Source organism: Myotis lucifugus, unplaced genomic scaffold (genome assembly GCF_000147115.1).
Source record: "Myotis lucifugus unplaced genomic scaffold, Myoluc2.0 scaffold_6, whole genome shotgun sequence".
Lineage (NCBI taxonomy): Eukaryota > Metazoa > Chordata > Mammalia > Chiroptera > Vespertilionidae > Myotis > Myotis lucifugus.
In genome coordinates this window covers 18,191,308-18,218,296 of record NW_005871054.1, presented here as the reverse complement: position 1 = coordinate 18,218,296, position 26,989 = coordinate 18,191,308, and the positions used below count along the sequence as shown (strand labels likewise).

At 43.0% G+C, this 26,989-nt stretch overlaps 3 protein-coding genes across 7 annotated transcripts in view; 2 read left to right on the top strand and 1 right to left on the bottom strand.

Annotated features, from left to right (window-relative positions):
• GALM (galactose mutarotase) overlaps positions 1-2,638 on the top strand; it is a 43,126-nt gene extending 40,488 nt beyond the window's left edge. The window contains exons 6-7 of the mRNA XM_023746193.1: positions 1,153-1,327; positions 2,430-2,638. Of these exons, the coding sequence (XP_023601961.1) occupies positions 1,153-1,327; positions 2,430-2,507 (253 nt within the window). The 3' untranslated portion in view covers positions 2,508-2,638. The remainder of the gene's footprint in view (positions 1-1,152; positions 1,328-2,429) is intronic.
• Positions 2,639-13,878: 11,240 nt separating this feature from the next.
• Positions 13,879-19,411, bottom strand: SRSF7 (serine and arginine rich splicing factor 7). 4 transcript variants are annotated; one of them, XM_006083437.3, is made up of 8 exons: positions 19,148-19,411; positions 18,004-18,184; positions 17,149-17,325; positions 16,206-16,280; positions 16,010-16,120; positions 15,528-15,581; positions 14,971-15,006; positions 13,879-14,177 (listed from the first exon to the last, which is right to left on the bottom strand). In XM_006083437.3, the coding sequence occupies exons 1-8, from the start codon at positions 19,173-19,175 to the stop codon at positions 14,123-14,125; spliced, it is 717 nt and encodes a 238-aa protein (XP_006083499.1). In that variant the 5' UTR covers positions 19,176-19,411; the 3' UTR covers positions 13,879-14,122. The 4 variants fall into 4 exon arrangements, with proteins under 4 accessions (XP_006083499.1, XP_006083500.1, XP_006083501.1 ...); XM_006083438.3 differs by having other exon boundaries at positions 16,019-16,120; positions 19,148-19,302; XM_006083439.3 differs by lacking the exon at positions 14,971-15,006.
• Positions 19,412-19,529: 118 nt separating this feature from the next.
• LOC102421822 (tetratricopeptide repeat protein 39B-like) lies at positions 19,530-26,209 on the top strand. Of its 2 annotated transcripts, none has more exons than XM_014448033.2 (2): positions 19,530-19,736; positions 24,105-26,209. In XM_014448033.2, the coding sequence occupies exon 2, from the start codon at positions 24,262-24,264 to the stop codon at positions 26,029-26,031; it is 1,770 nt and encodes a 589-aa protein (XP_014303519.1). In that variant the 5' UTR covers positions 19,530-19,736; positions 24,105-24,261; the 3' UTR covers positions 26,032-26,209. The 2 variants fall into 2 exon arrangements, with proteins under 2 accessions (XP_014303519.1, XP_006083498.1); XM_006083436.3 differs by having other exon boundaries at positions 19,530-19,757.
• The last annotated feature ends 780 nt before the right edge of the window (positions 26,210-26,989 follow it).

Sequence of the window (26,989 nt, the reverse complement as noted above, 5' to 3'; positions counted from 1 at the left end):
CCCGCTCCCAGATGCCATCATCCCTGCCCCTGCCCGGCTTCCCCTCTCTCTCTGCTCCCACCCTCCAGCTCCGCCTGTCCTTTAAGGCTCAGTTTTTCTTAGAAGCCCTAATTCCGCCTGACTGAAGCCCCTTCTGCCTTCCCTGAACTCCCAGAGCCCGCTGTGCTCCCTTGACTTGTGATTTTGCTCTGCCCAACGTCCATGCAAGGTTGGAGGCCGCACTTCTCGTCAGCCCCATAGGCAGTGTGCACACACCCTCCTCACTAACCCCAGCCCCGTCTGCCACCTCAGCTTTGCGAATCCCTGCCTCTGCCTAATGCCACGCTTGCCACGAGCAAAGGACCCTGAGTGTTTGTAGAATGATTTTCAATATGAGAAAATGATCCAAACTCTAAGAAGAAAGAGAACTTAAAAAGCCTGCTTTCCCACGGAGTCCCAGCCCCAGGTCCCGGCTGTGTTCTTTCAGCTCAAGCCTGCTTTTCTCCTCTGGGCCCACTACTCGCTCCTCCCGCCCTGCCCTCACCTGAGGAGACGCTGCCTTCTCTCCAAACCGCCTCTTCCCCAAACGCTTTCCCTTTGCCTTCCTGGTTGACTAGACATGGGGGGATGTTTTCTTCTCAGAGAGACTGTGAGGCCCAGGCTTTCTTGACAGAGACCTCTGTAGAGGCCTGGTTTGGAAACAAAAGAAAACAGTGACGTTGCAGAAACCCCAGCAGATGTTGTAGGGGAGAGCTGACTACAGAGCACAGCCCGCTCTGGTCCCAGGAGGAAAGCGTGTCTTTCAAAAAAACAGCTGGTTGTTTCGCTCCGGCTCTTTATGAGAAAGAATCCCAGCCCCTCCAGGACCCTAAAACCCTAAAATTGCCTCTCTCCAATCTGGCTGCCCCCAACACACACACACACACACCCCTGGCTGGGGTGAGTCTGTTTTGTCCTTCCCCAGAGAAACCAAAATCAGAGTGAAAAGCTGCTATGGAGGATCCTCAAAACCACCTGCTAAGGCTCACCTCGGAGGCTGTGAGAATTTCCCATGGTGCTGTTCCTTCCTGTCTCCTCCATATATCTTGTCCGGGCTCTGTGACGGGGTCCGATCCCTGTTTCAAAGCTGCTTTCCCAGCTTCTGCCTGTCCCTATGTGTGGCTTTATCCCCAGGGTCCATCATGCTGGAAGCGGCCGGGTCCTGGAAGTGCACACCACCCAGCCCGGGGTCCAGTTTTACACGGGCAACTTCCTGGACGGCACCCTGAAGGGCAAGAGTGGAGCAGTCTATGCCAAGCACTCTGGTTTCTGCCTCGAGACCCAGAACTGGCCCGATGCAGTCAATCAGGTAAAGCTACAGGCGGGCCTGTTAGAAGGGTGGTGTGTCCAAGGTCACACTGTAGGACAGAGGTCATGACTCAGGTCTGTGTGAGTCACAAGTCCATGTGTGTTCTCTTCTCCAAGTCATGATAAACACAGGAAACACTTAACCAAGTTACTAGCATGGCATTTACATGTTTTTAAAAATATCTCTTATTTTGTACCTTCAAAGCCTTTATTCAGTTGAATGTTTCTCATCAATACCTACTCATTTTCTACAACCACACTTTTAAGGCGATCCTTCATGTCTTCTCTTCCTATTTGCTTCCTCATAACTTTTTCTAGCCATTTCCTGGAGTAATGAATGCTCTGCAAAGCGCCTGCCTATGATAAGACGCATGTAGCTTGCACCAGAGTATAAAGCCACACACTGCTTCCTTCAAGAAAGTCTTGCTACTACAAAGTGTGCTTAGTGATGTAGTTGATATTCATTCTGGCTCAAATTCTTTTTTTTTTTTTAATATATTTTATTGATTTTTTTACAGAGAGGAAGGGAGAGGGATAGAGAGTTAGAAACATCAATGAGAGAGAAACATCGATCAGCTGCCTCCTGCACACTCCCTACTGGGTATGTGCCCGCAACCAAGGTACATGCCCTTGACGGGAATCGAACCTGGGACCCTTGAGTCCACAGGCCGACGCTCTATCCACTGAGCCAAACCGGTTAGGGCTTGGCTCAAATTCTTTATCTCATGGGAAACCAATAATAAATAGTTCTTTTTTTTAAAGTATGTTTTTTATTGATATATATATATATATATATATATATATATATATATATATATATTTAGTTGATTTCAGAGAGAAGGGAGAGGGAGAAAGAGATAGAAACATCAATGATAGAGAATCATCGGTCAGCTGCCTCCTGCCCGCCCCACACAGGGGATCGAGCCCACAACCTAGGCATGTGCTCTGACCAGAAATTGAACTGTGACCTCCTGGTTCTTAGGTCGACGCTCAGCCACTGAGCCACGCCGGCCAGACAACCGTAAACAGTCTGATATTGCCATATGGACTGGGTAAGGGTGCAGCCTGGCTGGCAAGGTGTAACCTGTGTTTTCCCTCCACAGCCCCACTTCCCGCCTGTGCTGCTGCGGCCTGGTGAGGAGTATGACCACACCACTTGGTTCAGGTTTTCTGTGGCCTAAGGAAGTGTGAAGACATGACCTGCTCCAGGGCCAGGCTGGGAGCCCTTCAGCAGCCTGTCTCCTATTCAGAGATGAGATGAAGATCAGAGGCTTTAAAGGTGATCCCGTGAATTAAAATCATACAAATGGAAGCTGCCATGACAACCACTCTGAATACTGATCTCCTTTCCAGTGACTGGCTCTAATAATCAGCTCTATTCTCTGTGTAGCTAAGAGAACCCAACCACCAAGCATCACCCAAGCCCTAACCCCAGCCCAGACCCCATGCTATTGGCTTCATCTCTCCACCCTGCCTTTCTTTTCTACTTTTCACCCCTGCTTTCTTTGAGCCAACACTCATTCCTTTTCTTTTTCTTCCTCCTCTACCTCAAACCACCTTGCCCTTGAGCATCACTTTGGAGTTCTCAGAGGTCACATTAGTTCGCTCAACATGCTGGCAGATGGACCTCTCTGCCCTGAGTAGATGATTGACAAGTGAGGGAGCTGAGGCTTAAAGAAGCTGAATGAACCACCTGAAGGCCCACAGCCAGGAACAATGTGCCAGGACTTGAGGTCAGTCATGTGAACCCAAGTCCCCTTCTTTGCTCCTCTTCTCTCTGCCAGAGCATTCCACCGCTCACGGGCAAAACGGGGTCTGACCCTTATCTCTTAGAGCCAGCCTTGCTTCCCAGATTCACTTTTATAAAAAGCATTATCCTGTGTGATTAACTGTCTCCCTGCCTTAGAAGTGATGTGACTTAAAGAACCTGTAATTTTGATTCTCTGCCTTTGAAGTTAACTGAGAAAGCCCAGCCACCATATAGAAGAAAGGAAGCACAGAGTCAGGAGCTATGTCCATGTGAGGAGGGCCTTACCTGAGGACCGCACATGGCACCTGGAACAGGTGTTATATGATGTAGATGAGGCTGGGGCTCCCTCTTTTCCTGAAGAGTTGAATCATCTGATGGGTTTGGGCTAATGGTTTTACAAGAAAGGTATCTTTTAAATACTAACAATCAATTGAAATTTTAAAAAGCTCTACACCACCCAGCCAGTGTGGCTCAGTGGTTGAGTGTCATCCCACGAACCAGGTCAGGGTTCGATTCCCCATCAGGGCATATGCCCGGGTTGTGGGCTTGATCCTCGGTGTGGGGCATGCAGGAGGCAGCCAATCAATGATTTCTATCATTATTGATGTTTCTATCTCTCTCTCCCCTCTCTCTTCCTCTGAAATCAATTAAAAAAAATGTTTAATAAATAAAAATAAAAAGCCCTGCACTTTCAAAGACTTCAGAGTTTCTTCACTTACCTTAAAATTGTACATGGACCAAGTCTGGGTTCTGGGTTCTACTATGCTCTCCAATACGACCCCAGCATCTTCCTAGAGGAAAGCTACCTAACTGGCAGCCTATTGAGCTTCCCATACTTCCCCTTTCTTAGCAACCACAATAAACCAAAGATAGTGTTTATTTTTTAATTCACTTCAGCATAGATTTTCTGAGTACCTATTTGCACACAGTTCTCTTACTGAGTCTTTTAAGGGAAGTAGGAGGTGATGTCTAAGATGTAGTATGTTGCCTCAGGGATATCACCATCTCTGGGAGAGAAAAGACCAATAGCAATTTGATGATGTAGAATTGCACTGACACAGCTGGGAGCCCTGAACTAATACTAACTTTGCTTCTGGCATCTACTACATGGGCAAACAATCTAATTTCACTTGGCCTCTGTTTTCTCACTTGCAAGGCAAAGTACTTTGTTTTTCTCTGTTCTGAAAATAGAATTGTTTTTACCATAAGCTGAGCCTAGAGTAGCCCAAATAAGGATATTCAACTTTAGCATCTGAAAGAAGTTACTGGTATTTTAATTGTGTTTATGAAAGCCGATAAAGAGGCAAAGTTTGATTGTCAAGCCATAAGTCCGATGAAAGTAAAATTTTAGAGAAATTAATCTTTTGTGGTGGCAACCAGTCTATTCTTTTTCGTGAAACACACACATAAAAGAGAACTTTGATGTGCCTGAGGAAAGACACTACATAGTTATGAGACATGTTGAGTATGGCATGTGAGCATAATTGTATTTTATGATGAAATCGTTGAAGGTGTCAGCAAGAAACAATTTTACAATCTAACAACTGGACACTTCGCTCATATGAAGCGGTGAGAACTAACATGGTATTTGACATGAAAAACATCATGTAACTACAGCATGAAAGCCTTATTGAAAATGCAAGTATCCACTAAACTGCCACATACACGCCCCTCCAAGGCCCCAGGAGTCCAAGCCTTCCTTACCACACACCCCTACCCATAACCACATTAGCGCTTTATTGTTCTAAGTTCTGACCCTTCACAGGTGAGGGAATCATTGAGTTAGCTCAGTGATCTGTGGAATCCTATTTCAAATTCATAGGACAGTAAGTTCTTATGATTAGCTGTGGGATTTTGATTATTCTGATTTCTACTCATTTTGTCAACAAGAAAGATGTAATATTGAATAATTGCACAAACATTGCTGTAAAGACTAAGATGGCATGATGTAGAGGTTGAACTGTTGCGACTGTTCGGTGACCAATGTCAGGCAAACCTCAGCTGACTAAAGAAAGTTCGTGTCAATGAATAAATAAATGGATAGTTTGTGAAAAGTAGAACATGAAAAAATACAGGACTATCAGAAGACAGGAAGAAAGCACAACATATACCCATGTCCCATTATCAATCATAACCATTTTAAACAATTGGATCACCAGTTTACAAGGGGCTATTTGAACAGTTTTGACAGGAATACAATCCTTTTCCAATCAAGGTATTTATCTTCTTCCTCTAAGTTCCAACTTCTCCAATCCAATTACTTCAATCATAAGTATCAGATGCTTTGGGTAGCACTTTAAAATATAGTTTTATTGATTTCAGAGAGGAAGGGAGAGGGAGAGATAGAATCATCAATGATGAGAATCATTGATTGGCTGCTTCCTGCATGCTCCCCACTGGGGATCCAGCCCACAACCTGGACATGTGCCCTTGACCAGAATCAAACCCAGGACCCTTCAGTCCATAGGCAGATGCTCTATCCACTGAGCCAAACCGGCTAGGGTGGGTAGCACTTTAGCTGTAGCCAAGTAAGGTGCTCAGCAAATCCTCACCTCAAAAAAGCAATTATTATGCCCGGGGTGCGGGGGAGGACGGGACGAGACTGACAAAACAATTTTGCTGCTCTGGAAACTGACCAAAACCACAACAATCTGAGATGTGTTTACGTTTGAAAAACTGAACTTTGGGTAGGAGCCGTGGGAAACTGGTGTTCTTGCCTGGAGCTGCTTCCATTCCCCTTACTTTCCCAGCTCAGTCCTGTGGGGGTTCTGCCAAAGCAAAACAAAACATGAGGACCGGCAGGTTGCTGTGGTCGATGAGGAGCTCACTCACTCTGGAGGTGTGGGTTATACCCATGTCCAAACACTTCATCAGTACAAGGGAAGTAATGGCCTCTGTGCTATGGGAGCATGGAGGACCGCCGGCTCTGTGAGCCTGACGTCGCAATCACGATTGCAGCAAGCACATTCTGCCTAATCGGGCTGCGCACACGCACAGAAGAGACCAGAGGGTCCAAGCTATTCACACACTCCTGGCCAACGCTCAGGCTGCATCCATGTGCAGAGAAAATTAAGAGGGGCTTAGCAAAAAGTAAAAGCCAGGAGGGACTTGAAAACAGCCCAAACACTGAATTCACTCTATCTACACACAGATCCATCAGGAGAGGGTAAAAATCTGACTGGTTTAGGTGTTTCTGTCCAGTTTAATGGCTGACCACTAACCTATGTAGATGCAGGGCAACCCCCTAGAAAGCTGAGCTTAAAACTAAACACAAGATTTTTAAAAAGTAACCAAAATACTAAATAGAGATTATAAAAAGAATCAAGTGAAATCCTGAGGTTGAAACATACAATAACAAATGAAAAGTTCACTAGAAAGGCTCAGAAGCAGATTCAAGATGGCAGAAGAAAGAATAAGAACTTGACGATAGATTAATAGCAATTATTTAATTTGAAAAAGTGAGAAGAGATTGAAGAAAATGGAAAAGAACCTCAGACACATATAGGACAACATCAAGTGCATCAGCATATATGTAATGGGAGTCCAAAAAGGAGAGGAGAGAAAGGGACAGAAAAATATTTCAAAAAATAATTTTGGGGAAAAAAAAACCCTCCCCAAATTTGATGAAAACCATTAATCTATATATCCAAGACGCTCAACAAACTCCAGAGAAAATTTGAAAGCAAGAGAAAAATAATTCATCAAGCCCTAGCCAGCTTGGCTCAGTGGATAGAGCACTGGCCTGTGGGCTGAAGGGTCCCAGGTTTGATTCGGGTCAAGAGCACATGCCTGGGTTGTGGGCTCGATCACCAGTGGGGGGTGTGGAGGAGGCAGCTGACCAATGATTCTCTCACATCATTGATGTTTCTATCTCTCCTTCTCCCTTCCTCTCTGAAATAAAAAAACAAAACAAAACAAACTCATCAGAACAGGGACCATCAATACAATTAACATGTGACTTCTCATCTCAAGCAATGGAGTCCAGGAGGCAATAGAATGACATAATCAATGTGTTTAAAAACCAGAGATTCTATATCATCCAAAAATGCCCCTCAAAAGTGAAAGTGGGGGAAAAATCACACATTTCCAAATAAAGAATGAGAGAATTCATTGCTAGCAGACCTGTCTTACAACAAATACTAGAGGAAGTCCTTTATGTGAAAGAAAATTAAGATGGTAACTCAAATCCATGAAATAAATAATATCAGAAATGATAAATATGTGAGTTAATAAAAAAGTATATTTTCTCATTTCTTTAAAAGATATAAGATTGAATAAAGGTATAATTATAACGTGGTATCACTGAGTTTATAATACAAAATATAGAGCAGCCCTGGTTGGTTTGGCTCAGTGGATGGAGCGTCAAGCCTGTGGACTGAAGGGTCCCAGGTTCGATTCCCGTCTAGGGCACATGCCCAGGTTGCAGTCTCGATCCCCAGTAGGGGGCGTGTGGGAGGCAGCAGATCAATGATTCTCTCTTATCGTTGATGTTTCTATCTCTCCTTCTGCCTTCCTCTCTGAAAACAATAAAAATGTATTTTAAAAAAGAGAGAGAGAGAGAGCACAAGGGAGGAAAGTTCAGAAAAAGAAAATATATTGGAGCAAAATTTCTGTATTTTATTGAAATATTAATCCAAAATAGACTGTGATAAATTAAGATGCAACAAAAATAAAGTAAAAAAAAATCAAAGAGCTAAAATGATACACTAAAAAATATTTAATATAAAAGAAGGCAGTTGAAGGAAGCGAAAAAAAGAAACAGAAAACAACAAAATGACAACTGTAAATCCAACCATATTAAATACCCCAAAAAACATTTTGCTAGACTGAATTAAAAAGCAAGATCTAGTAACTATATACACCTATATTCACCAATAAGCTGAAATGAATGGAAAAGATATACCATACAAACAGTAATCATCATAGAGTTGGAATGGCTATTTTAATATCAGACAAAATAGACTTTAAAACAAGAAATATTACTAGTCAGATACTTTATAATGATAAAAGCATCAACACATCAGATTTAACAATTGTTATATATGCACCTAATAGAAGCAATAATTATGACCAGCAATAATTGCCTGGAGTAGCATTGGTGTTGGGCATAACCCAATAGTTCTGGTAAATACTGCTCCAAATATCCTCAACAGAACAATAACTTTTTTTTCCAGATGACTGTTTCTCTGAGCACAGTGACCTCTACTGGTACCAATAGAAACTAAAATGCAGATTCTGCCTTTTTTCATAGGAAGGTTCCATTCCAGGCTAGGGTGATTTGGTTAGAGAAAGGATCAGAGAAACCTGGAGGATACAGTCCTAGAACCCAGCTTTGAATCACATGTGAGTGCTGCCAACTTCATTATAATCACCAGGGGAGGTTTTTGGATTTTCATGCCCAGGCTTCACCCTTAGCAATTTTGGTTTCATTAGGTTTTAAAGCTCCTTGGTTCCTAATATAACTAGGAATGAGAACCACTGCCCTAGAGTAAAAGCTTTCCCATTATTGTCTCATAACATTCACCAATATTCAAGTGCATAAATGTGTTCAGCGAGAATTTGCTTCCTGGCTTCATGAAGCACTTCCTTAAGAATGAGTCACAGAGAAACAATCTTCCCAGACTAACAAAAGTATGTCTTGGTAAGGCCCTGCAAACCCTATCAATAACCCTGGCACCCAGTCTTCAGAGATTATTTTGAAGATTGTAAATAGGTGAAGATACATGTCTAAACCAGAGGTTGGCAAACATCTATACTAATAAAAGGGTAATATGCTAATTAGACTGGACATCCTTCCAGACAAAGCCATGGTGGCAGGGGCTGAGGCAGAGGTGGTTAGGGGCGACCAGGCCAGCAGGGGAGGGCAATTAAGGGCAACCTGGCTGGCAGGGGAGGGCATTAGGGGCGATCAAGCCGGCAGGCAGAGGCGGTTAGGGGCGATCAGGCAGACAGGGGAGCAGTTAGGGGCATCAGGCATGCATGCAGAGTGGTTAGGGGTGATCAGGCAGGCAGGCAGGTGAGTGGTTAGGAGTCAGCGGTCCCGGATTGCTAGAGGGATGTCTGACTGCCGGTTTAGGCCCGATCCCACCGGCAGTTGGACATCCCTCAAGGAGTCCTGGATTGGAGAGTATGCAGGCCGGGCTGAGGGACACCCCCCATCCTGTGCACAAATTTTGTGCACCGGGCATCTAGTCCTATCTAATAATAGACAAACATGGTAATTGACCGTACCTTCGCTGCACCTCCCATTGGCTAACCAGCGTGATATGCAAATTAACTACCAACAAAGATGGCAGCTAATTTGCATACTGAAGGCAGGGCGGGACAATGCCATCCCACCTGCCCTGCCGCCATCCCGGCCTGCTATCTGTGACCCGGGGCAGCGGGCGTCCGTGTGCGACCTGACCTGAGGCGGCCGGGCGGTGCAGCAGCAATCAGCCAGCCCGCCCAGCCTCCATCCGGGCATCCCGTGTGCGACCCGACCCAGGGCGGCCAGGCAGGGCAGCAGCAATCCGCCGGCCCGCCCGGGTGTCCTGTGTGCAACCCCCCCGGGGAGTCCGGTGTGCGACCCGACCCGGGGCAGCGCCCCAACCCCCGGATTGGCCCTGCCATGTGTGCGACCCGGGGAGGCAGGGCAGGCACCGAGGGATCAGGCCTGCCATCTGCCACCTGGGGAGCGGGCCTAAGCCAGCAGGTGGTTATCTCCCGAGGGGTCCCAGACTGTGAGAGGGCACAAGTGGGGCTGAGGGACACCCCCCCACCCCCCTTCCCCCCCGCCAGTGCACAAATTTTTGTGCACCAGGCCTCTAGTTTTATATAAAGGGCCAGAGAGTATTTTAAGCTTTGTGAGATTTACAGTCTATTGTAATTACCCTTGTCATCGTAGCAAAGAGCTATAGACAATAGGTAAATGAATGAGCATGACTGTTCCTATAAAACCTGTGAATGCTGCCATTTGAATTTCACATAATTCTCATGTCCTTAAGTATTATTATCCTTTTTTTTTTCAACCACATAAAAATGTCAAAACCATCTTAGCTCATTAGCTGTATGAAAACAGTGTAAGCCAGATCTAGCCTGTGGGCCCTAATTTCCAGAATCCTGGTCTAACAAGCCGGTACTCTGAAAAAAAGCAGTATTAAAGCGTAGCATATTCATTCATAAGCAAGGGAAGCAGTGCATTCTTGTCACAGGAGTCCAGGAACTCTGGTGATTGCTCTCCTGACTATGACTGAGAAAAACTGGCCCATCTGCCTTCACCTCTATTTTCCCTACAGCCAGGTCCTTTTATCCTTGGCAATGAAAGGATTCATTTCCTGGGATCCAGATTTCCTGAAGATATGTTAAAACCCAAAATAAAAACGAACAGGGTATTTTTTGTATAGGATCACATCCAGCCACCTTCAAGCTTTAGTCACTAAGATTCCCTTTAGTCAGGGAATCTAGAGGTGATATTTATCTCTCCAGAATTTAAGCTCCATAAGGATACTTTGTTCACTTCTGTATTCCAAGGCTAGCAGTACCTGGCACATTGAAGGGGCACAAAATTTTACTGCATAAATTCTGTAACATCCCGGCAAATAAACAGTATAAAACATTTTTTTAAAAAAAGGAGTGCCATTTTACTTATAGTAAAGACATTAAATGAGAAAAGCAAGGTGTATATATTTTGTGTTAAAAGAAAAAAGGAAAAAATATGTGTATTTGATCAGGCTACATAATTGGTTAACAATGGCTGCCTTTTGGGAGATAACTGTGGTTGAGAGTTGGGCGTAGGGAGCCTTCTCACTGTATACACCTTGAATATATTGCCAAGTCTAAAAATGAAATGAAAATAGGTAAAGCCAATGGTCTGTAGGAAAAGGAAAAAACACCAAGCACTTTCCAAGTGCTCCAGAATTATCCTTCTATTCATCATCCTTTCCCCATTAGGACTGGAAAGTTATTAACCAAGTTATTAACAATGGTATCATATACAATGGGTAGGAAGGAGCATTGGTTGTGTATTTTCTTATTTTTTCCATAACGTGATTTTGTTTTAAAGAAGCAGTAGTGTTTTATTGATTAAAAAGAGCCAGGACTTTAAAACCATAGGTAGGATTCAAACTTTTCCTACCTCCTAGCAGGTTACTAGTATTGTTACCAATGATACATGCTGAGCCAAGTTACCAATCTCCCCTTCTGTGAGATGGGGTTAACAGTACTATTTTGTTGTGAGGATTAAGTGACAATGTCCTTTGATATTTTTATTGGAATGGTAACTATAAACCTGTTAACATGTGGGAAAAAGAACTATCAGGCTTTGAAACTGTCTATCAGGCCCTAGCCAGTTTGGCTCAGTGGATAGAGTGTTGGCCTGCGGACTGAAGGGTCCCAGGTTCGATTCTGGCCAAGGGCATGTACCTTGGTTGCGGGCACATCCCCAGTGGGAGATGTGCAGGAGGCAGCTGATAGATGTTTCTCTCTCATCGATGTTTCTAACTCTCTATCCTTCTCCCTTCCTCTCTGTAAAAAATCAATAAAATATATTTTATAAAAAAAAGTGAAACTGTCTATCAGTACTTTTTTCCCTTTATTGAAGATAATTCTGGACATAACAGCTTTAATACCTAGTTATCTTTCCTTGTCATCAGTTCTCAATACACTCCAAACACTCCAAGACCAGCCAGGCCCCTAGTATTTTTTATAACTTTGACTTTTGTTTCATGTCTTTCCAATTATGTATACACCTTCCAGGTTACATAGCCCCGCCTTCCAAAGGTACCTAAGCAGCAATTGCTCACTAAGCCAGATCTAATGAATTCTTTGCTATTATTCTTCATTCATATAACTGCCAATTTATCAGTTTTAGCTTCCTACTCCTACTAGTTTAATGAATCTTGGAAATCAGTGCTCCTTTAGACTTCAAGACAAGCTACAAAAGATGACAATCACAATCCTACACCACTACTTAACCAAGTCTCAAAATGATAGCATTTCTAGACCCTCAAATTTGTACTCAGATGGGACACTGCAAGATGTAGGACCACACTTTCACTTGATACTTGGCCTAGCTCAAAGCCCAAGGGGAACTACCACTGTGAAGTGCATTACTTACCTCTCTACACATGGGTGAGCAGACCAGATAAGGTACTTGGCCCAAAGAATGTCTGGCGTGTTATTACCTAATAATTAGAGCCAGGCTTTAAATTTAGATTGACCGAGTCTGAATGAGACTTCAAGTCAGTCACATAATCTATTTAGTAGTCCTAACCTCTAAAAGTAGAAAAGTGCACTACACCAAAGTGTAACACTTTAAGATGTATTCTAAATACAAGGGTACTGAGTTGTACCCCTGCATAAATTCTGTAACATCCAGGCAAATGTATATAGTCAATGGTACGAAAGGTGTTCACCTAGATAATAACCATGTTTCCCTTTCCCCTAAGAATGGAACTTTCTGTGCTTGTCTCTTAAAACCACCTTTGCCCCTACCCCTCCTACACTATCTTTTATCCTCATTCTAATATCTTGGACAGTGCTAATAATCCGTCCCAAAGCTACAGAAATGATTCCTATTCTTGGCTCAGAACTCCCACTTCCAAAAATTGAGTATGATTATTTGTTTTCTGCAGATTTATTTTTTAGTAACTTATCTTTATATAATACAGAACAATTAAAGCCGACCAAGTGCAACAAATAAGCCTGCCAATTACAGTTTTTACCAACCATAATTCAGCCAGTTTTCAAAATTCCAAAAACAAAGTACCCAAACTCCCAACATACTAGTGATCATTCAGACCAAATAATTTGAGGCAGAGCAGTATTCCCACATTGCAATGCTATCCAGTAACTTTGTTAAACATAAAGAAATGGACAAGGGCAGACACCTGTGCCACCAGCATTAATCATTGTTTTTGCACATTTTTTTTTTTTTTGCACCAAGACTAGAGAATACCTGGGAAAAGCTTGACCAGGAAACTCAAATAATGATTACTGCCCTACAAAAGACATTTAGTCTAAATCATCTACTGGCTAGAATAGTCTCAGGTCTACCTGATGCTACCACAAAACTACATAAGGTACTGCTAAATATAGGTGAGATTTACAAAACTGTCTCATGAACATTTCTGCTTGACATCCTTAATCACTTTGTACCAGCCTGGCAAAATAAGATAGTTATGTTGGTGGTTGGGAATTGAAAAACATCTACCTTAGAATTAACAGATCTCTGCTCAAAATAAGGCAATCCATTTGAAAGGATAGAGAAGAGTGTCTGGAAAATTTTGCAAAGCTGGTTTACATGAAGATATTTTGTCCCAGATTTAGACAATTCCTCAAACATGCAAAAATGTTATAAAATTGTCTCAAGTAACACTGAGAACTTCCTAAAATTGAGTTCTGATTGACATCCCATCAAACAGCCTGAAAACCTGTCACTGTACTTAGAGCTGAAAAATAATTCAGTTCAAGCACTGAGTCCAATTACTTCTTTAATAAGCTCTTGGTTTAGTTGTCACGCTTATTTATAGGCAAATCAGTGGTTTCTCTAGCTTGACAGATTGATATCATTAGCCTGATAATATGTAACTCCGATTAATTCAGGGACTTGTCATGATGCACTCATGCTATTAAGGAGGATTTGAGTTATATTACCCAAACCTCTATAGGTAAAAGGGAATTTTCCAAGTGTATAGATACTAGTTAATGATGTTGAAGACTTCACACCATTAAACTTTGAATGTAGGTCTGTACTTATATGGTTGACATCAAGGTTGACTACTGAAGCTTACCAAGTATTAATATTGAACACAGATCAAAAATCTAGTTAGAAACATTTTATTTAAATGTGCCAAATAAAAACTCACATTTGCAAACCATAAGATGTTAATACATTCAACAAAAATTTATATTATCTTACTGCTGTGAATTTACAGAGTAATAATCCAGATCCATTTTGATTAGATGGTCGAAATAACCTTCCTAGGTTACTTTTTACAAACATCACAAATCCCTTATAATAATGTAAACAAAATAACTTTTCCCTAAAAGGTGAACTTGAGAACTTCAGTCCACTCTTTCAGGACTTGCACTTCTTCTTGGACTTCCCGATGGGGAACGACTAAAAAGAAAAACATTAGGTTTGGAACCCATTAGTGTCTACTGAAACATACTCTTCCTACGAACATGTTTCAATAAATTCAAAGGTGGCCAAAGGAACTACGTTTCTATAGCAGAGATCTAAAAATTCATAAATAGCCTGGCCAGTGTGACTCAGTGGTTGAGTGGCAACCCATGAACTAGGAAGTCATGGTTCCATTCCCTGTCAGGGGACATGCCCAGGTTGCAGGTTTGATCCCCAGTAAGGGGCATGCAGGAAGCAGCTGACAGATTTCTCTCTCTCATTGATGTTTCTATCACACTCCCTCTTTCTGAAAAAGATTTATATACAAATCCTTTGTCCCTGCTTAAGATTAGCATCCTTGCTAAAATTGCAAAGTTAAGTTAAAGAGAACTATTTGAACGTTGGGGTTTTTTCTTTGGGAGGGTAATTAAGTAGCAACTAGACAGATAATAGTTTAGCTTCAGGATTTCAACCTACAAATTTTTCTTCATTTCCTTTTTACCTATGTGTGGGGAAAGCATGTGTCTTAACATGAAATTATACAATTAAGGGTTCACAGGACTAAACACATCTTGTCATTCTAATATTTTATGACTAAATATTTCCAATAAAAGTATAAGGTGATAATGAAGCAGGAAAAGCAATCCTTTAAGAAACTTAGTATTTATATATATAGCACCAATTCTCCAAAGAGCTCAAAATCAAAGCCTGCAAAGTAGGCAGGAAGCAAACAAATCCTGCAGAGGCCACATTTGACAGTTAAAATTTGGCAACAAATTATTTAGCTTACCTTCTTTTTGGAGATGGAGATCTGGACTTTGATCGGCTGTCAAAACATGAGAAATTCTATTAAGAAAAAGTACTAACCAATCCCTTCCTTACAGTCACACTATCATGAAATGAACCCCCAAATTGTCCTGAAACTAAAATGTCAGGCTGCAATTAAACTGGGGAAAAAAATGGCCATCAGCTTTTGCTAACAATAGCCCATCTTCCAACTAGCCTTCATAAAACGAACTGCTTTTATCATGATTCATCTGCCTAAAGTTCACCTATCTCAGAATACTTCTCCATGCACCTATTAGTTCTAACAAGGGCCTCTTAACACGCAAAGTTACAAACTGCTTTCTCACTATACCTTGACATTCCCTTGTCCAGGAAATCATCCAGAAGAGGCCATGTACAAATGAAGTTCTAAAGTTTAGTTCATTAACAAGGTACCGTGTTCCCACTCAACACCTAGGCTTAGAGTTAACACTTGAAGTCTCAACAATTCAAAACACTTTGAACTCTTTGGATATTGGTGCCATATAACTACAAGAGCATTGTTCAGCTTTTCACCCTTACCTGCTTCTTGGTCGTGAAATAGACCTGGATCTTGATCTTGACCTTGACCGTGATCTTAAAAACAAAAATTATACCAATTAGTCCACACTAGTAATTTCCTTAAACACCTTCTGAGCATCTTATTAGGCAGGCTCGGAATAGAAGCTAAAACTGAGCAAGATGCCACTCTTGCCTTCTATCAGTCTAAGATTCAACAAGTTGCCCCATTTTCAACAAGATCTAATATCAAATAAATAAGGAACTACCATTTTAATTATTTGCTTCTACCATACCCAATGAGCTAGATTGTTAGGTAAGTATCCAAGAGAAAGTAAATGGCTAAACAAGCCATGTTTACCCATATGTACACGATTTCCCTAACAACTTTCTAAGGTCTCAAATTCACCCCATCATGCCAAATTATGTCCTTAAGTCACTCTACTTTTGTCATTAAGACGTGACAACCCAAATATAAATAAGCAGGGGGAAAAAGTGGTACATACTGGAAATACCTCGATCCTTTTATAGAACCAGATCTAGATCGTCTGAGTGAAGCGGATCGTGATCTACGAAGAGATACAGATCTTGATCGTCGAGGAGATGCTGATCTTGACCTAAAAATTAAATCAAAGAGGTTTAGGTCCATCTCCAATTTAAGTTTTTTATTGCTTGTTAAAACTTGCATTAAAGATCTCTCACCTCCTTCCCCTGCTCCTGCTCCGTGAGCGAGAATATCGTCTACCTCTGGATCTCGAATGTGATCTAGACCGTGACCTATTTTTCAAGTTGGGAAAGTAACAAAATGTTAGATGGCAACTCGTATTTATAGTGTCTGTCCCTCTGCTGAAATCAAGTCTCAAAACTATTTAAATTTACTATCTCATTTGGAAATAAATTCTGGGCCTATTAGTTGTCCAGTTTTTTTTTTTAAACTACCTAAAAAGAGATTTGTTAAAAGCTGAATTACATCTTAGAATTACATAATATAAAACACTGTAATGTGTATTTAAAATAAACCTTGCAAGTTTGCAGGTCGACCCTCTTTGGCCCATGGTCTAGTAGATCTAGACGATCTAGAAGTATCTATAGCCGATCGCTGCATCTAGATGTTTTCTTCAATCTAACGACGATCAAACTGACAGCCAAATGAGCCAGGTGAGGCTTGATTGACGCAAGAAGATTTTTCTAGTTGGAAATGTGGTCAATCTGGTGTTCCTCTTTCTAAACCGGAGGGGGCCCCAATTGTAAGCCAAATTTACTGTTACGGCGATCACCGACTCAAATTTTCTGCCCTTTAAAGAATAAGGTGAAGCTAGGTGTAGATGACTCGAGGGGATCTGGCCTCTTATGCTGATCACCTCAAGGTCTAGGAGGATCTTAATTGTCGGATTTGCAAGGCGCCTCAGCATATCATAAGGCTCGTGACATTCTGAATCAAGGCGACTGACTCAAACGAAGAAACCTGAAAGGTTTTGACCAGGTTGATTATTAATATATTAACATTTGTTTAATTAAACAAAAATTGTAAAAATACACCTGTACAATTAACATTCAAATTTATATAAAAATATTAGTTTCTGCCTTGCTAATAAAAGAATTACTTGATTAACCAGTACACCAACCATTCCTTTAAAATAAATACCTGCTTCTTCTTCGTCGGCTATAGCGATGACAATCATAAGCATAATGTCCCTTTTCACCACACTCATAGCATCTATCATTTGGATCAAAGGGACGTCGGGCAGGGGGTCTATCCAAACGAGATCTCCGAGGCATGCCTGTTGATAGTTCAACCCTCACTCGGGAACCACAAATCACCCTGTAAAAGAGAAGCAACAAAATTCTAATGCTAAAAAAAAAATACATACGACCTCTGGATCTGGAACTTTCCAACCCTCTGCTTTCACAGACTTCAGCTATCTTTGTAGCCCTTGGAAGGCCACCTCTACTCCCTTTCTTAAGCCAATAAAACGATTAGCTATGCCTAACCGGTTTGGTTCAGTGGACAGAGCCTGCAGACTGAAAGGTCCCAGGTTCGATTCCGGTCAAGGGCACATACCCAGTAGGGAGTGTGCAGGAGGCAGCTGATCGATGTTTCTCTCTCATCGATGTTTCTGACTCTCTATCCCTCTCCCTTCCTCTCTGTAAAAAAATCAATAAAATATATTAAAAAAAAAAAAAGATTAGCTATTTACATTTTCCTCTAGACCAGTGGTTCTCAACCTTCCTAATGCCGCCACCCTTTAATACAGTTCCTCATGTTGTGGTGACCCCCAATTTCATTGTTACACATTGAACATAATTAAAGCATAGTGATTAATCACAAAAATATGTAATTATATGTTTTCTGATGGTCTTAGGCGACCCCCGTGAGAGGGTCGCGACCCACAGGTTGAGAACCGCTGCTCTAGACAGAACCCAAGCTTAGCACCCCCCTCATTCCCCAGCCTAGCAGACTATCCTCGTGAACCTGTTTCGTAACTGGCATCGTACTTACTTGCCATCCAGGCCTCGAACTGCATCTTCTGCATCTCTAGGGTCTTCAAATTCCACAAAGGCAAATCCCGGAGGATTTCTTGCAATCCACACAGTTCTTAAGGGGCCATAGTAACTGAAAGCCCTTTCTAACTCTCCTTTGCCAGCACCAGTTCCCAGGTTACCAACATACACCTTGGTTTCTGTTTAAAAATGCAAACGGAAGAACGCGAGTTATGCAAAAAATTGACCCACGTTTGAATGAATTCTCTGCACACCCTTAAGCCCGTGCAAAACATTATCTTGTGCTCTCATCAAGAACTGAACGTGGTCTTAAGGCCAGGCAAGTCGGCACATTTCTGAAGAGCTGGGCGCAGGACAAAGTTCTTCACGTTCCAATATGGTGGGAAAACGCTTCGAAAACACGGGAGCAGAAGAGCCGCAGGATATTCCGAGCGCGAGGGGGTCCCGCCCCCGGTCCCGCCCCCGAGTCCCGGCAGTCTCGGGGCTGGGAGCGCGCGGACCCCGGCGGCGGGCGGCGGGCGGGCCCCGCCGGGGCCCGGACCCGGGGAGCAGGGCTGCGCGGGCTCCCGTCCTCCGCGAGACTCCGGCTCCCCGCCCCGGCCATAAACCGCGCCCGAAAGAGCCACGAGAGAGACCAGCCAGCCGCCGGGCGGAAGGAGCGCGTCCTCACACCCGCTCCGCGGCTCGGAGCCGCCGGTTGTGTTCAGGCTCGAATTCGCCCGTGATCTCACGGCTGCGACCAGACTCTCCGCTAAAGTGGCGGGAAAGCGGCCGGGAAATGCGCCACCGTGCACGCTCGTGATTGTGCGCAAAATGGCAGCCGAGGGCGGGGGGGTGTGGGGGACGGCCGGCGGCTCGAAGGGCAACAGCCAAGCAGGGGCCGGGCGCCCTGCTACCGCTAGGGCCGGGGCGCGAGACGGAAAGTGCCCGAGAATTAACCTGGAACTTGACCCAGGCCGACACCCGCCCTCCCCGTCTCCCCTCAACATCCCGCCCCCTCCGCCTCCGGCTTCGTACGGTGTGCGCCCAAGCCGCCATTACGCACGCGGAATAACCGTCTCCCAACCGCCGCGCCAACCCCACGGCCTCGCACGACTCGCAGCGCCCACGATCGCGTCCCTCACGGGGCCCTACCCTCTTACCTCCTCCGTACCGCCCGTAGCGCGACATGATGACTGGCCCGCGAGCTCGGCTCGTTCAGCTCGCAGAGCCCAGGATCCGAGTGACGCCAGAAGCTGCAAAGCCCTCGCACACCAACGGTCCCAGCGGCACTACGAGGAAGAGCCTGGGTTCCGGTTTATATATGCGGCGGCTGGGTCTCTCTGCGCATGCGTCATCTCGGCGTTCTGCGCGGCACAAAGGAGCTGGGCGGAAACAGCGGAGCAGCGGCGTGGGGGCGGGGACTGAAGAGCGTAAAGGACCAATCACAAGCGGAGGGATACGTTTCCATGGGAACGTCAGAATCCCGCCAGTAAACCCTTGGCCTTCCCGGCGGTGTCCCGCCCCATCCTTCCCCCCTTTCCTGTACCCTCCTCATTTTCCCCCCTTCCCTTCCCCCTTCCCCCTCCTATTTTCCCCATTTTTAGGGACCCTCAGCTCTAGTAATGTTGCTACAGGTGCATTAGACCGGCCTCTGAAAGGCTGTAACGGCTGATGTTGCAGCCGCCGCCGCCGTTCTGCTGCGGGACCTGGCCTAGGCTAATACTCGGTGATCTCTGGGGCTCATCAGAGGTAATCGGGAGTTTGGCCAGGGTGAGAACGCCATGAACCCGCTGTTCTGAGTAGTGGTCCCTACATTATAGGCCTCAAAAGGGGTGAAGCCCCTAGGGACATTCCGCCCTGCACCCACCCAAAAATCCCTTAAGAACCAGCTACCAATTTTCACCAACACGTTCTGACTTCTTGGGGTCTCGGGGACAAAGGAATAGAGTTACCTCTTTTGTTGTTGTTATAATAAAATTGTGACAAAACCCTAAATCCTTTTTTTTGGGGGGGAGATATTTTTATTGATTTCAGGGAGGAAGGGAGAGAGAGAAACACCAATGGTGAGAATCATTGATTGGTTGCTTCCTGCACGCCCCCTACTGGGGAAGGAGCCCTCAACCCTCGCATGCGCTCTGAAGGGGAATCCAAACGTGACCCTTCTGGTTCATAGGTCAACACTCAACCACTGAGCCACACTGGTGGGGGCAAAACCCTAAATCCTTAAAGCTGCCAGTTATGTTCAGGCTAGTGGCTAATTCTGAAGTTATTTGCATTTGAAGTACAATTGATCTGTGCTTCCCCTCTAGTTCTTTTTTGTGTTGTATCATAGTAACACATCCACTAAAGACTCAGTTCCTAAGGACTTTTAAAAAGATGAAAGATGTTTTTATTGATTTCAGAGAGAGGAAGGGAGAGAGAGGGATAGAAACATCAATGAGAGAGAGAAACATCCATGGGCTACCTAATGCAAGCCCCCTATTGGGGATTGTTCCTGCAACGGGGGGATGGGAATCGAACTGGTGACCTCCTGGTGCATGGGAGGATGCTTAATCAACTGCACCACACCCAGGGCAAGCCTTTCAGTTGCAGCCTCTTGCTGCTTAGCCACTCTATATAGCAAATAAATGGAAACCGTTTCATTTCGTTAGAATCGCCTAAAATCCACTTTTGATTTTACACATTGCATTTGCCAGACACCAACTCTACAAATACAGATTTAACTTTTTTTTTTTTTTTACCATCCACCAAAAAAAGACATTGCACCATAAATACTTGGGATACACAAGTTGGAAATGTTCCACATAAAAGAGCAATTCCTTAAGTATTTGTACTTCTTTTTTCAAAAAAAAATCGGCTGTATCTTCCCTTGGTGTATATAGATGTTGGATACAGAGTATAGGAGAGAGGCTTAGTTGAATAAGCCTTTATTTAGGTGAATAAAATATGGGTTTTCTCCAGGTAATGCCATGAATTTATACATATTTTTTCAGATTTATCAAATTATGGAAAAAATTAGTCTGTCTCAGGGATTCTAGCAAGAAAATAGAAGTTCTGGTACCAGACACATCGGGTCCATTACTGCCTCTTGCCACTAAGCCAATAAGCAGAGACAAGGTTGAATTTTTTATGAGTGTTTATTTGAATTACCAGCAATAGGAGAGAGCAGTGTGCTTGGTACCTTGAAAAACCTCTCTAACATCTCCTGCCAGTTGGCTGCTTATATAGGGGTAAGAAAGAAAATCGAGGTACAGTGGGGACAGTATAGCAGGATATGTGATCAGTGTGTCTGCTTCCAGTACCTTAGTGTCAATAACAGGGTAGTTAATCTTTTTACGATGTCAAACCAGCTTAGCCCTAGCTGGTTTAGCTCAATGGATAGAGAATCAGCCTGCGGACTGAAGGGTCCCAGGTTCTATTCCGTCAGGGGCACATGCCCGGGGTTGTGGGCTCAACCCCCAGTAGGGGGCATGCAGGAGGCAGCTGATCAATGATTCTCTCATCATTTATGTTTCTATCTCTCTCTCCCTCTCCTTTCCTCTTTGAAATAAGTAAAAACAAGATAAATAAAAACATATTTTAAAAAAAGAACAAAAACAAAAAACAGCTTAGCCCATTTCCAGAATTGGAGAATAGACAGCATTCCTGAGGCAAACTCCCAGAGGGGGTCAGCGTCCAGACACAGCAACCAGGTCAGGGTCCACTATCTTGGGTCGAGACAGAACAGACTTGATTAATAATATCTATGAGCATTACGGGTGCCCCACCATTCCCTCTGAGCCCTTATCAGTTCTATGTAGTATGTTATATTTGTTCCCTATTAACCTTATTAATCTTTGTTGTCAACTACTTGTCAGGGTTCTTCTCAAAGGATTAAATGATAAAGACATTTTTACATACTCCCTGGAAGATAGAATACAGTATCAATTTTATAAAGCCTCACTAATTCAACTTCCTCCTATTAAGAATTTATTAAAATTGCTGTTGGACAAAACATAGATAACTTACGGAAAGAGAGTACTTAATAGTCACTGGCCATACCACTCTGCCTGAGATCTGGTTTGATCTGAGGAGTTAAGCAGGGTTAGGTCTGGTTAGTACTTGGATGGAAAAGATGATACTTATTATGTTGTATAGCTCCTAATAGGCCTCAATAAATATTTTTTGGCTCTGAATACAAAGTCTACTGTATAAAAGAGAATTTCTAAGCAAATAATAATGCTACCAATATGAAAAGAAGCAATTTTCTAACTTATAGCAAACTGCTTTCAAGCACATTAAAGAAAAAGGGGTAACCCCTGACTGGCTTGCCTGCCTCTCTCAGAGATAGGCACTTTGATAAGCCAATTACATATTATTTACCTCTGTTACAAGAGGGCCAATTCTAGTCTGGGCTTTGCTAACACAGTTGCCATGAAAAACATAATAGTACTGGCCGGTGTGGCTCAGTTGATTGGGAGCCATCCTGTGCACCGAAGGGTCGCTGGTTGGATTCCAGGTCAGGGCACATGCCCAGGTTGTAGGCTCCATCCCTGGGGTGCATGTGGGAGGCAGCTGATCTCTCACATTGAGTTCTCGTTCTCTCTCTCTCTCTCTCTCTCTCTCTCTCTCTCTCCTCTCCCTAAAATCAATAACATACATTTTAAAAAATAAATATAGTACTGTACACTATTTCTGTACATTTTTATACTAAACACTCTTTTTCTAAGAACATGTAACCAGTTCTTTTCACTAAATGTCAATCTAAATCAGGGAGATTTTATTGTAAAGAGTACTTCTATTCCTGCTGATTCTTTTGAAATCAGTTTCACCTACATTTTTGCCTCTAGGATTCTGTGTTAATTAAAATCACATTCCCAGATTCAATTTGAATGTGAAAGCTATTCAACAAATATTCTAATATTTTTAATATGAAATATTAAGTAGCTCTTAACACATTACTGTTGTTAAACATTGATAATATTAGCTTTGGAGGGGTCGGGATTTCTTAATCCTTTTACAGCAGTTTTCAAAATTTATTTGCATTTCCTAGATCAGTATTTTCAGGGGAGCATTAAAGAAAAAGTTCATTTTTTATTTTGTTTTCTTCTCCATTTTAGTTTCACTTTTAAGTCATTGTCAGCATTTTTAGCTTGGATGTGAAAACCTTAAAACAGGAAAATATAGTTTAGGCCTTTTGCACATGTATCGATTTTTAATCTAATGAAATAGTCTGTAGTTACAAACACTAGTCTTTTAATATGTATTTATGTATGTGCTGAATATGGACATACTGTAGGTCAAGCTATGTTCAGCTACAACTTTTTTTTTTCTTTTCCAGCATTTCCTAATCTTCTGTTTCTTCTAGAATGTTGTTAAGAGTTCTGGGAAGGAAAAATTATTAGAGGCATATTTATAATTTTTTCATAATGTATAAAGAAATTAACGTCTCATTAGCCAAGTACTGGACCATAATCAGTACTGATGTGTGGGGTGGGGAGGGGCAAGTGCAGTTAAAGAAAGCCAGTGCTTTGTCCAATGTCAAAGAGTGAGACTAGGAAGAAGGAAAATGTGATGCAGATATTACCAAATATTACCAAAATGGGTGATTTTATAAAAATCGAGGAAGAGTGAGGCTTTCTGAGGAATGCCTGATTGCATTAAAAAGTGGGAAACTGTAAAACCATCAAGCCTTCAACTAATCATTAATATTCTAAAGAAAGAATATTAATGAAAGGAACCTGGTCACCTTGGTGTCTTAACAAGAGGGCTAGCCCGGCCTGCGTGGCTTAGTGGTTGAGCATCAGCCTATGAACCAGGAGGTCACGGTTTGATTCCCTGTCAGGGCACATGCCTCAGTTGCATGCTCACTCTCCAGTGTGGGGTGTGCCAGGAGGCAGCCAATCAATGATTTTCTCTCATCATTGATGTTTCTATCTCTCCCTCTCCCTCCCTTTATGAAATCAATAAAAATATATTAAAAAATAACTCATCTGTTTACAAAGGATTTACTTCACAATGTTGTTAAAATAACATGTTTGTTGTTGTTTTTTTTTAGTACATTTCAAATGATTTGAATTTTTCAGAAATACATTTTCGAGGTAAATAATATCTTTTTCCCCCGTTTGTCTGACCTAGATGAGAATATTTTAATGCTACACCTACAGTTCTTAAGTTTGTTTGCCTCCATTGTAACACCAACACGTCAGGTTGTAGAAGAAGTGACGCAATCAGGAGAACAGGAGCTACAGCACCGCAGCCAAATATTTCCCATCTCTAGAGTGAGGAAGCGAATATGTCACGTATTCTAAGTAAAAGAGAAAATTCTAAGAAAGATGTCATTACATCATTTCCTTTATGGAAGGAAGAAAACGACAAGGAGGACACGTATGAAGACGCCTATGAAACTATCCCTGCGGCAACAACAATGAATCTAGTATCTTCCCTGGAAGAATGCACAACTGGGTTGTATTTGTTTCTAAATAACAGATTCTCAGATGCCATAAACCTCATTTATCCGTGGTCAAAACACAGCATATACCATGCTCTAGTTAATGGCATCCTTATGGTTGTGAAAGCCATCTTGACTTTTGATCCACAGGATATAGACATTGGAATGACTGCTGCAAAAGAAGCGCTGAAAACTTGTAACAGTTTCCGAAGAAAAGGCAGGATGACAAGTTTTTCTCGTCTAGTGAGTAAACAGGGAATAAAGGCTATCAAAGAAGAGGAACTGCATGCTGAAGTCTGCTATGCTGAGTGTTTGATCTTGAAATCTGCTGTAACATTTATACAGGATGACAGTATGTTTGGCTTTCTTAAAAGTGGGATCAATGTTGGGTTAAGTTACCAAATATACAAAGACTGTCAACAAATATTAACACAGATACCTACCAACCAAAGCAAAACCTCTAGACACCTGATTGGAGGAGTAAAATTTGGACTTGGGGCATTCAATTTGATATTATCACTTATGCCACCAAAGACACTTAAAGTACTCAATGTTGTTGGATACCATGGTGACAAACAGGTAGGCTTGACTTTGCTTCATGAGAGTGCATCTGAATCCCATATAAATAACGTCTTAAGTATTTTGACTCTACTCTTCTATTACAGTTATGTCTGCGTAGCTTTTGGTATTGAAACGAGTCACAGTTCTCCTATAGACCATCTCTTCCTAATTTATCTCCAGAAATTTCCCAAGTGTGTCATACTTAAATTTTTCTACGCACGTTTCAGTATGCTGAAAGGAAAATTTGAGAACGCGCAGTTAACATTACAGGAGTGCATTTTTCTTCAGAATGAATGGAAGCAACTTGATCACATCTGTTACTGGGAACTCATGTGGTGTCACATCTTTGTGCAGAATTGGAAGGAGGCCTACCGCTATGCTGATCTGCTACTTCAAGACAGCAAGTGGTCCAAGGCAATGTATTCATACAGCAAAGCTATGCTACTGGCTTTGCTGCCTTCTGAATTTGCTAAATCAGTAAGCGAGGACATGAACTCTCTTTTCTTAGGTGTGGATAGCCTGAGAATCAGACTTTTAGGAGCTTCTGTGCCAGTAGAAAAGTTTGTTGCTGAGAAGGGTCAGCGCTATGGTAGTACTAAAGGCTGGTTTATAGCACAGCCCATTCTGGAATTCACTTATGCCTGGAGTGGTTTCCAAGTCATGAGCAAAAGACTACACCTTATTTCATGCTGGCTTGCAATAATTAACAGAGGAGAAGAACTTTTACGAGAAAAACCAAATAAAGAGTATGGCACGGATGACCTATGTCTGCTAAATTTACTGAAAGGTCTCTGTCTGAAACACTTAGGCAAATATTTGATGGCTGAGCAGTACTTTAATCGTGTCATTCAAAAGGAGAAATTGTTAAAATATGACCACTATTTGGTGCCGTACACTTACTATGAACTGGGAATTCTATACTATCTGAAAGGAGATTATAGCAGTGCAACGAAAAACCTAGACAACATAAAAAACTACAAAGACTATTCCATGGAAGCCCGGTTACAGTTTAAGGCGCATGTAGCTCTTGAACAAATAGCTAAAGAAAAGTGATTAAGATAGAAAGTGTAGTTTTGTTTACTATGAGTGAAGCATCTACAGTCAGCAAGATCATTAACAGGTAGATAATTTCTTTGTGGAAGAAGAGGCAGCTACTAAGAATCTGATGTAACAAGAAATTCCTTTTCCCTCTTTCCTCCTTCATACCAATAAAATGGAATGTCTTACACTGGCAAATGGAGTGATGTACATTCTTGAAAAAGAAAAGGCAAATGATGTACATTATAAAAGACTAGGGGCCCAGTGCATGAATTCATGCACCTTGAAAGGAGCTGTGGGCCATGAGGCTGCAGTGGGCACAGGGGCGGGTCTTGGCCCATCACCGCGACCCCCGGCCCCCTGTCTGCCAGCAGCCCCACTCCCACCACCATTGCTCCCACGTGCTGCCAGCACTGGCCCCACTCGCACCCGCTGATGGCATGGAGCCAACGATTGGAGCAGCGGGTGCAAGCAGCGGCTGCTGCCCCAATCACCCCTCAGGAGAAGGGGGAGGTGAAGAAGCCCTCAGGGGCGATCAGGGCTGGCAGCTGCCGATCTAACCCGCTGATGGCACCGAGTGATCGGGACTGGCGCTGGGCACTGGTAGCAGGTGCAAGCGCTGGCTCCAGTGTCGGCAGCGGGTTTGAGCAGGACCGGCGCCGGCAGCAGGTGCAAGTGCCAGGTGGGATCGCGGTGTGCGGGAGCAAGGAATTTTCAGTAACCACCAGAGGCTCGCCCCTATGACAGTGACTGGCACCCCACTTTGGTCTGGCGCCCCCGCTCACCTGCTCCACCATCCCACCATGGCCAACGCCCGCCATGTTCCGCACCGCCCCCTGGTTGTCAGCGCACATCATAGTGACCTGTTGTTTGGTTGTTCCGCTGTTCGGTCTATAGCCTTTTATTATATACTTATGATTTATCAATCATGTGATAGAAAATTTTCAAAAAGGATATATATTTTTATCCTCAC

Bases quoted from the DNA above. Each gene is read 5' to 3' on its own strand.
- SRSF7 (XM_006083437.3), bottom strand. From the start codon at position 19,175: ATGTCGCGCTACGGGCGGTACGGAGGAG. The intron at 18,185-19,147 runs GTAAGAGGGTAG...ATTTTTAAACAG, and splicing joins CTACGGGCGGTACGGAGGAG to AAACCAAGGTGTATGTTGGT. The intron at 14,178-14,970 runs GTAAGCTAAATA...TTTTCTTTTTAG, and splicing joins TCTCCATCTCCAAAAAGAAG to TCGTTCCCCATCGGGAAGTC.
- LOC102421822 (XM_014448033.2), top strand. From the start codon at position 24,262: ATGTCACGTATTCTAAGTAAAAGAGAAAATTCTAAGAAAGATGTCATT.